At 49.4% G+C, this 10,260-nt stretch overlaps 1 protein-coding gene across 5 annotated transcripts in view; it reads right to left on the bottom strand.

The window, feature by feature from the left end:
* LOC115550723 (voltage-dependent calcium channel subunit alpha-2/delta-4) overlaps positions 1-9,797 on the bottom strand; it is a 29,236-nt gene extending 19,439 nt beyond the window's left edge. Inside the window, exons 1-14 of one of the 5 annotated variants that reach the window (XM_030366001.1) lie at positions 9,418-9,749; positions 8,917-9,331; positions 8,104-8,185; positions 7,883-7,999; positions 7,456-7,515; positions 6,933-7,095; positions 6,049-6,180; positions 5,484-5,544; positions 4,992-5,142; positions 4,453-4,527; positions 2,279-2,368; positions 1,651-1,764; positions 677-755; positions 395-528 (exon numbers count right to left, since the gene is read on the bottom strand). In XM_030366001.1, the coding sequence (XP_030221861.1) occupies positions 395-528; positions 677-755; positions 1,651-1,764; positions 2,279-2,368; positions 4,453-4,527; positions 4,992-5,142; positions 5,484-5,544; positions 6,049-6,180; positions 6,933-7,095; positions 7,456-7,515; positions 7,883-7,999; positions 8,104-8,185; positions 8,917-9,008 (1,350 nt within the window). In that variant the 5' untranslated portion in view covers positions 9,009-9,331; positions 9,418-9,749. Of the gene's footprint in view, positions 1-394; positions 529-676; positions 756-1,650; positions 1,765-2,278; positions 2,369-4,452; positions 4,528-4,991; positions 5,143-5,483; positions 5,545-6,048; positions 6,181-6,932; positions 7,096-7,455; positions 7,516-7,882; positions 8,000-8,103; positions 8,186-8,916 lie in introns of all 5 variants that reach the window. The other 4 variants (XM_030366004.1, XM_030366003.1, XM_030366002.1 and 1 more) reach the window with 4 other exon arrangements.
* Positions 9,798-10,260: the final 463 nt, after the last annotated feature.

Genomic DNA, 10,260 nt, shown 5'->3' with positions numbered 1-10,260 from the left:
TTTTCTGCTGCTGCCCCTAGACTATGGAACGCCCTCCCTGACCACCTGAGGGCTCCACAGACTACAGCTCTTTTTAAACGGAAACTCAAAACCCATCTCTTTAAAAGAGCATTTAGCTAAACTTTCTTTGAGGTTCCCCCTTTTAATAGTTTTTTTTTTTCTCTGAAGCACTTTGAGATTCTTGAATATAAAGTGCATTATAAATACTATTATTATTATTATTATTATTATTATTATTATTGTGTGTGTGTGTGCGTGTGTGTGTGTGTTTGTGTGAGTGTGTGTGGGTGTGTGTGTCTGTTTCTGTGAGAGCATTAACGTGTGTGTGTGTGTGTGTGTGTGTGTGTGTGTGTGTGTGTGTGTGTGTGTGTGTGTGTGTGTGTGTCGGCCTCACCACAGTGTCCATGTATGCCTCGGTCCAGATGATGTCGTGGTCGTGGTTGATGACCATCGGTCGGCTCAGGACATGGAGGTACTCCATCACGTTCTCCTGGACATCAGCCAGCGTAGAGATATGGGTATAGTACCCTACACACACACACACACGCACACATACACACACACACGTTAATGCTCTCACACTAGCCTGCTTAACGCTAGCATGCTAACCACTACTGTGTTAACGGCTAACATGCTACAGCACGTGGTGCAGGGGTCAGAGGTCGGAGGTCAGAACCTTTGTTGTTGCAGGCGATCCACTTGGTGTTCTGAGCGAAGGTCATCTCTCGGCCAATCAGGTAGGTGAATACCCTCACCTGGACAACACACACACATCAGGAACCAATCAGGAACCAATCAGGAACCAGAACCACTGGGAGCCCTTTACCCACAGGAACCCGGAGGAACAACAGGGAGCCCAGAGGAACCAGAGGAACCAGAGGTACCAGAGGGAGCCCTGAGGAACCAGAGGAACAAGAGGAACAACAGGGAGCCTTGAGGAACCAGAGGAACCAGAGGAACCAGAGGTACAAGAGGAACCAGAGGGACCAGAGGGACCAGAGGGACAAGAGGAACCAGAGGAACAAGAGGAACCAGGGGAACAAGAGGAACCAGAGGAACCAGAGGTACAAGAGGAACCAGAGGGAGCCCTGAGGAACCAGAGGAACAAGAGGAACAACAGGGAGCCTTGAGAAACCAGAGGAACCAGAGGAACCAGAGAATCCAGAGGGACCAGAGGAACCAGAGGTACAAGAGGAACCAGAGGAACCAGAGGGACCAGAGGAACCAGAGGAACAAGAGGAACCAGGGGAACAAGAGGAACCAGAGGTACAAGAGGAAACAGAGGAACCAGAGGAACCAGAGGAACCAGAGGGACCAGAGGAACCAGAGGTACAAGAGGAACCAGAGGAACCAGAGGAACCAGAGGGACCAGAGGGACCAGAGGGACAAGAGGAACCAGAGGAACAAGAGGAACCAGAGGAACCAGAGGGAGCCCTGAGGAACCAGAGGGACCAGAGGAACCAGAGGAACCAGAGGAACCAGAGGGACCAGAGGAACAAGAGGAACCAGAGGGACAAGAGGAACCAGAGGAACCAGAGGGAGCCCTGAGGAACCAGAGGGACCAGAGGAACCAGAGGAACCAGAGGGAGCCCTGAGGAACCAGAGGAACCAGAGGAGCAGGAACCTCAGGCATCCGGGAGCTGGACCTACCCGGCGGTCCGGCCAGTTGAACTCCTTGAAGACCTCCTCGTAGTCCTCCATCGCTCCGTCGGTGATCAGCATGATGGCCTGGTTACACATGCTGCCCTGACCCAGGGAGCGGGTCTACACACACAAACACACACCTGGTTACACATGCAGCCCTGACCCAGGGAGCGTCAGGACCAGTAAGGGTTAAGTGTCTTGCTCAGGGACACATCGACACTCAACTAGGAGGAGCTGGGGATTGAACTGGTTACAAATTGAACTGGTTACAAATTGAACTTGGTTACAAAACAACTGCTCTACCTCCTGAGCTAAGCCGACCCACAAACACAAAGCCGACCCACACATACACACACACACACACACACACACACACACACACACACACACACACACACACACACACACACACACACACACACACACACACACACACACACACACACACACACACACCTGGTTACACATACTGCCCAGATTGAGGGACCGGGTCCACACACACACACACACACACACACACACACACACACACACACACACACACACACACACACACACACACACACACACACACACACACACACACACACACACACACACACACACACACACACACACACACACACACACACACCAGGTTGAGGACTTTAAAAGCCTCTTTCATGGCCTTGTTGATCTTTGCTTCTCCTTTAACATGAAGACCATCCACCAACGTCTTGAAGTGCTGTTAAAGAGAGAGAGAGAGAGAGAGAGAGAGAGAGAGAGAGAGAGAGAGAGAGAGAGAGAGAGAGAGAGAGAGAGAGAGAGAGAGAGAGAGAGAGAGAGAGAGAGAGAGAGAGAGAGAGAGAGAGAGAGAGAGAGTGAGAGAGAGAGATCGCGTTAGGGGGCTCTATAAAGTGTTGCCTGTGAAGCCGTTTAAGAGTGGATCTGAGATTAGGAGGTTCTGCACTAATCAGATCCTCTGGACTTGGCTCCTTGCTCTCTGGTTGGACCTCACAGGGCAGTGTAGGACTTTAGAAGATTCTAGCCAGTAACGGCTTATCCTTCTCATTGCTAGTGCCAGCTGACAAGCACACAGCAGCACATTAGGAAGGGATAGCATTGCTCTAAGACCTTCTAGCCGAGCTTCTCACATAGGGCATTGCGCTAATCCATTCTGACAGATAGCACAACACTAACATAACTCCTTACTTGTAGCATAGCTCTAATAGATTCTGACAGATAGCACAACACTAGCATAACTCCTTACTAATAGCATAGCTCTAATACAGGGGTCGGCAACCCTAGTAGGCACGCGTGCCACCACTGGCACGTGGCAGCATAATCATTGGCACACTTGAGAAAAGAAACTAAACGTTTTGTCTATTTTTTTTATCAAAAAATGTCACCACACAATGCGGCAGCATAATCATTACTACCGTTTTTTTTGCACATTATTCTGTTTTGGGCATTTCCTCCCAGTGCGAATATGTTTAAATGAGATACTGAAAGCAGTGTTCTGAAATGGGATCAATTGATAGTATTTTCCTAGACCTATGTTGTGAGTAATAGAGAAGAACATTTTTCAAATATTGTGGCAAGTGGCCTGTATGCATCGCCTTGACATGGTTTTGCAAAGCTGTACATGTCTTAAAGATATGATGTGGATGGTTCCAACATTTTCGTATGTATTCGTTTTTTACATTTCTCACATTGGAAATATGTTTTTGAATGAGTTTCCGAAAGTGGTGTTTTAAGATGGGACATATGTAATGATAATTTGTTATCCCATTTTGCAAATATAACAACAAAAAAATCATTATACAATTCCAGGTCTTCTGGAAATGTTTTTGGTCGCATAATTCAGCTTAATATTTAATATATTGTTGCTTAAGGCACACTCATTAACAAGAAAATGTCAAACTGGCACTGCATGTTGAACAGGTTGCTGACCCCTGCTCTTCTGACAGATAGCACAATGCCAGCATAGCTCCTCGCATAAAGCATAGCTCTTATACATTCTGACAGATAGCAGAATGCTAGCCTAGCTCCTCGCATATAGCATAGCTCTAATACATTCTGACAGATAGCACAATGCTAGGCTAGCTCCTAACATATAGCATAGCTCTAATACATTCAGACAGATAGCACAATACTAGGCTAACTCCTAAAATATAGCATAGCTCAATACATTCTGACAGATAGCACCATGCTATCCTAGCTCCTAACATATAGCATAGCTCTTATACATCTGACAGATAGCAGCATGCTAGCCTAGCTCCTCACATATAGCATAGCTCTGATAAATTCCGACAGATAGCACAATGCTAGCCTAGCTCCTCAAATATAGCATAGCTCTAATACATTCTGACAGATAGCACAATGCTAGGCTAGCTCCTAACATATAGCATAGCTCTAATACATTCGGACCGATAGCACAATGCTAGGGTAGCTCCTAACATATAGCATAGCTCTAATACATTCTGAACGATATCACTATGCTAGGCTAGCTCCCAACGTATAGCATAGCTCTAATACATTAGGACAGATAGAACAATGCTAGGCTAACTCCTAACAGATAGCATAGCTCTAATACATTCTGACAGATAGCACCATGCCCACCAAGCCCCTTAGAAGAAGGGCTAAGTCATGCAGGCTACAGGTGGCACTCAGTGTGCTAAAGTAGGTCAGTGGGCTAATCCCACAGGGTTTCTCCTGGGCCAGGAGGCTCGAGGTGTGGGATGAATATCCGCTGATCCCCGGCTGATTAGCTTCACCCTGGCTGATTAGCCTGGCCCCCTGCAGGCCGGGGCAGGATAACGGTCTTACCTCCCTGTTGTCCAGGTCAGCCTGCACCAGCGTGCCTCTGAAGCAGGGCTCCACATAGCGGACGTAGTCTGTGTACTGGACAGAAAACTGACATGTTAGACCCATGGGTGGAGAATGGACCCCTGCTGAGCTATCGGAGAAACCAGGTCGGGGATGACGCGTTTCCCATTCCGACTTTCCACCTCCGACCGTTATCAAAGGCTGCATAATATCGTAGTGTTTGATGTTCTCTGCTTAGTTAATAAGCTAGTCATGTGATGATATCGGATCGGCGCATAGATTTGCATGCTCACCGATACCGATACTGTGTTTTAGGCAGTATCTGAGGAATTTCAGATACTTGTATCGTTATCGGAACCACTCTCAAAACCTCCAACAGTCCTGGTGCAACTCTGCACCAAGACTTAGCAGGGCCGCACCAGAACACTTCTGTGGATGACTCCTCCACTCTGAAGGTGTGCTGTGTTCTTGGGCTCACTCGGAGTGGACACAACATGACTTAGTGACAATGGGACAGACAGTAGGACGGCGGTTCTCACGGCAATGATGTTGACAAAGTCGTTCTCCCCCAGCGTGTCCAGGATGGTGTTGATGGTGTGCTTGGCGATGGTCATCTTCAAACCCTTCATGCTGCCGCTGATGTCCACCATGATGATGATGTCTTTAGGAGAAGTGGCCGCCTGGATGTACCTGCAGGGACCAAATACTATCACCTCAGACCTCCTGACACCACCTCAGATACCTTAGATACTGAGGTCTACCTCCTAACCCTAAGATACTGAGGTTTATCTCCTAACACTAAGATACTGTGGTCTACAACCTAACCCTTAGATACTGAGGTCTACCTCCTAACCCTAAGATACTGAGGTTTATCTCCTAACACTAAGATACTGTGGTCTACAACCTAACCCTTAGATACTGAGGTCTACCTCCTAACCCTAAGATACTGAGGTCTACCTCCTAACCCTAAGATACTGAGGTTTATCTCCTAACACTAAGGTACTGAGGTCTACCTCCAACACATCACCCACCAGTTGCGGTTCCTGCAGTCGTATGCGGCCACACCGTTGGCGTCTGGAGTCCATTTGATCCCTGAGGAGACGTCATGATGGTTAGATACCTGACCTTCACACGGCTCTCAGCTCTGGAACAAACCAGGTCCCTCTTAACAGAACCAAGGACATTTAGACAACGCTGCTCGAAGTGCATCCCTTAAGAACCTAAGGAACTATCAAGGAATCCTGACACCAGAGATAATCTTTTACAGAGCTGTGGTAAAAGATCATCTCCTTCAGCACCTATTTCCCTCCTAACGACCCTTGAAGGAGGATCTTCTTCTGTGGACTTTCTACAGGGTTCTTCCGTCTTGGTTTTGGGTTTTACTCCACGTCCATTAGAGGGCTGAGGATCTGCTAGTGTTGGATACCGGGGAGCTGTGAAGCCCTTTGAGACTGGACCTGGGGCTAAAGCGCTCCACACATGAAGTGGATGTGACTTGAACAGGGGTGGAGATCATCGTTGAGGAACATCCTTTAGGAACCTTTTTAAGCAGCCTGATCCAGGGTAGATCCTGAGGAACCTTGCTAGGAACCTCACCGGGGTAGATCCTGAAGAAGCCAGTGGAGCTGCCGAAGTACTGCCAGGTGAGGGTGGGGTCCTTCTGGAAGTTGTTGATGAATACATCGTTGAGAGCCTCTGAGTTGTAGATGGCGTTCAGGATGTTGGGGTCTGCAGAGGACGAGCACTGATCAGATCCGCTCCACACACACATCAACCTCCACTGGGTTGGATCAGGACTCCAAATCACAAAACAATAATATAATAATAATATCATAGTCTAGATGTTGCATCTTCAGACAGGTTGGGCTGAATCTCTGTACTGTCCTTGGAGAGGTCACAATAACTTTGAGCCTATTACAGCGTGATATACAAACAGTGCCTTGCTCAGGGGCACTGGAAGGAGCATGTACTGTAATGTTAGAAGTCCTTGTTTAATATCCAGTGTGCAGGGGCTGGATGAGAGCGGTCTGGGTCCAGGGTCAGAGGGGTCCATGGGGTCTAAGGGGCCCAGACCTCGGTTGTAGACGTATGTGGGGACCTGGATGAGGGGTCTGGGGGGTCTATGTGGGGTCTAGGGAGTTGGACCTCTGTTGTAGACGTTGGTGGGGACCTGGATGAAGGGTCTGGGGGGTCTGGGGGATCTATAGGGGGTCTGGGGGGTCTGTAGAGGGTCTGGGGGGGCAGACCTCAGTTAGAGACGTACATGGTGATCTGGATAAGGGGTCTGGGGGTCCATAGGGGGTATTGGGGGTCTATCGGGTCTGGGGGGGTCTTGTGGGTCTATAGGGGGTCTGAGGGTCAATGGGGGTCTGGGGGATCTATGGGGGTCTGGGGGATCCTGGGGGATCCTGTGGGTCTATAGGGGGTCTTGGGGGTCTATGGGGGTCTGGGGGGTCCATAGGGGATCTGGGGGGTCAGACCTCGGTTGTAGACGTTGGTGGGGACCTGGATGTCGCTCTGCTGGACATTGACCAGCAACTGGTTGAAGTGTTCGTTCTCCTCCAGGGGAAAATCTCCTCCCAGCGGGGCGAAGTTCCCGTCCTCATCCCCCGAGTTGATCAGCATGGAGTTATAGTAGTCAAACTGAGCGTAGAACCACAACACATAGAACCATGGAGTTATAGTAGTCCAACAGACCGTAGAACCAAAACACATAGAGTTATAGTAGTCAAACTGAATGTAGAACCACAACACATAGAACCATGGAGTTATAGTAGTCAAACTGATCGTGAAACCACAACACATAGAGTTATAGTAGTCGAACTGAGCGTAGAACCATAACGCATAGAACCTTGAAGTTATAGTATTGAAACTGAACGTAGTTATAGTAGGAAAACTGACCTTAGAACCACAACACATAGAACCATGAAGTTATGGTGACCATAGAACCAAAACATATAGAACAGAACAGAACAGAAAACTAGAAGAAGGGACTCCACTGACCTGCATGGTGGCGTTGAAATCGTGGTAGAGATCTGCGTCTTCGGCTGACTCCGCTAACCTCTACAGAGGAACACAAGCATCCAGGACATGGGTTTGAGATCCGCATTGTGTGGACCACATCTCACAGCTGAACACTGGCTGCAAAGCTGCCTACGGCTGACCGCTAACTTCTAAATGCTTACGGCTAATTGCTAACCTCTAACTGCTGACCGCTAACTGCTAACCTCTAACTGCTAACGCCTAACGGCTAACTGCTAACTGCTAACCTCTAACTGCTGACCGCTACCTACTGACCTCTAACTTCTAAATGCTAACGGCAAACTGCTAACTGCTAACCTCTATCTGCTGACCGCTAACCTCTAACTGCTAACTGCTAACGGTTAACTGCTAACTGCTACCGAATAACTGCTAATGGATGGGTCTATACCTTCACAGACTTCATCTTGCTGCCCAGCATTCGCTCAATGTCCTCAGAGAAGTCCTTCACCAGGTCCATCCCGTCCAGCTCCACGATCTTCACGATGGGCTCGACATCCTTCAGTTTCTACACACACACACACACACATGTTACTTTACGTTTCAGGGACGTTCCCAGGCCATTAGATTGAATGGAATGGTATATGTTCCATGGTGGTCATTGGTTCTTACCTTCTGGAGCAGGAGAGATCCAGAGTATTTGATGGTGATGTCACGGAGCTGGACGGACAGGACAGACGCCCACTGCTGAACCCTGAGAGAGAGAGAGAGAGAGAGAGAGAGAGAGAGAGAGAGAGAGAGAGAGAGAGAGAGAGAGAGAGAGAGAGAGAGAGAGAGAGAGAGAGAGAGAGAGAGAGAGAGAGAGAGAGAGAGAGAGAGAGAGAGAGAGAGAGAGAGAGAGAGAGAGAGAGAGAGAGAGAGCAGGTGTAAGAGGGAGACAGACAGACAGACAGACAGACAGACAGACAGACAGACAGACAGACAGAGTTAGAGTGGGAGAATGAACTGGAACTGACTGTACTACAATATTACATCATAGCACTAGCTATGCTAACTCTCCAACATCACCTCATCGTAATGGACTCTAGAACATGAAATCATAACTCTAGAACTGACTACAACGTTATATCATAACTAGATCATTGCATTATACCTCTAGACCTTGTCTATAACATGACATCTTAACAAGAACAGTACATCAAAACTCTAAAACGAACATCCTAGCTCCAGAACTGACTCCAACATAACATCGTGACTCTGTTGCGCTGGATGAAATAACCCCAGCCCTGACCCAAAAGATGTGATGTAGGGCAGACAGAGAGGGAGCAAATTACAGTTAATCTGCCTTGATAGGGGAGGAGAGGGGTGACGGGAGGTGACGAGAGGAGAGGAGAGGAGAGGAGGAGAGGAGAGAGGACGGGTGAGGAGAGGAGGAGAGGAGAGGAGGAGAGGAGAGGGGGAAAGGGGAGGGGGTGACCAACTCACGTTTCTGGTGGGATCTTCATCTGGGCTTGACCTGAGTCCCACAGGCTGCAAAAGAAAATCAGGAGCAGAATCCCTCTGGTCCCGGTATCCATTGTCCCTGGAGGTCCTCAGGTCCAGACCCCCTGGCTCAGCTCCTCTCTGGGGTCCGGATGAGGACTGAGGTCTTGGTTTAGTTTGCGAGGAGCCAGAGAGGAACCGGGTTCTTCATGCTCAGCCTACAGGCAGCCAGCACACCAAGCGGAGGTCCCCCCCGGAGACTTGCTAGGAGACCGACAGGAGGTTGTTGTTTAGATATGGTGCCTAGGTGGTGTGAGATGGTTGCTAGGAGACGGTTGCCAGGAGGATGTTGTATGGATATGGTTGCTAGGAGGTGGTTGCTAGGAGATGGTCACCCATTGACATCCTTCCATTCATCCTGAAATACAAAGAATCAACCAGAAGCCCGTTACCAGGACAACCACTCCAACAAACCAATCATCAACCGCCCCCAGGACCTATTACCATGACGACCATAACAACAACACCAGGAGCCGCTGTGGGGAACTCCGACGGTCCCGGCAGGAGGTTGTTTAAGACCAGGAGGAGAAGAGGAGGAGTTTGGAGGTTTCCCCAATGCTGCCGCTGTCACAGGTCACATGGTCATCCTCATGTCAACCAATCAGCTGCAAGGGAGCGGTCCGCCTGCCGTCGGCATCCCAGTCAGAGAGCTGCACGCCGAGGACCTCAGGAGGATGAGGAGCGGCAGCAGGAGGTGCTAGAGGAGCGGGCAGCAGGGGGTGTAGGAGGAGGAGCAGGCAGCAGGAGGTGCAGGAGGAGGAGGTGCAGGAGCAGCACTGATGGTGTGAGCCTCTCTCCTCTCTCGTCGCCAAATTTACCACCTAATCCACTTGGATTAAGACCCCACACACACTCTCACACACTCATACACAAGCAGACACACACACACACACACACACACACACACACACACACACACACACACACACACACACACACACACACATACACCGACACACACAGACACACACACGAGGGGAGGGGGGGGGGGGGGGATTGGACAACAGGGACCGATTCTCTCTAAGAGGATTACAGTAATTTGTGGAGACAGGCTCCTGGCCCACCAATCAGGGTGGAGATGGGTTAGGGTCCGACCAATGGGGGAGCAGGAAAGTCCCGTCGATTTAGTTTAGGCTGAAACTGGGTGACCTGCAGCCAACACAAACACACACACACACACACACACACACACACGCACACACACACACACACACACACACACACACACACACACACACACACACACACACACACACACACACACACACACACACACACACACACAGT

Source organism: Gadus morhua, chromosome 9 (assembly GCF_902167405.1).
Source record: "Gadus morhua chromosome 9, gadMor3.0, whole genome shotgun sequence".
Lineage (NCBI taxonomy): Eukaryota > Metazoa > Chordata > Actinopteri > Gadiformes > Gadidae > Gadus > Gadus morhua.
The sequence above is the reverse complement of the archived record's forward strand: the minus strand, read 5'-3'. Positions and strand labels throughout refer to the sequence as shown.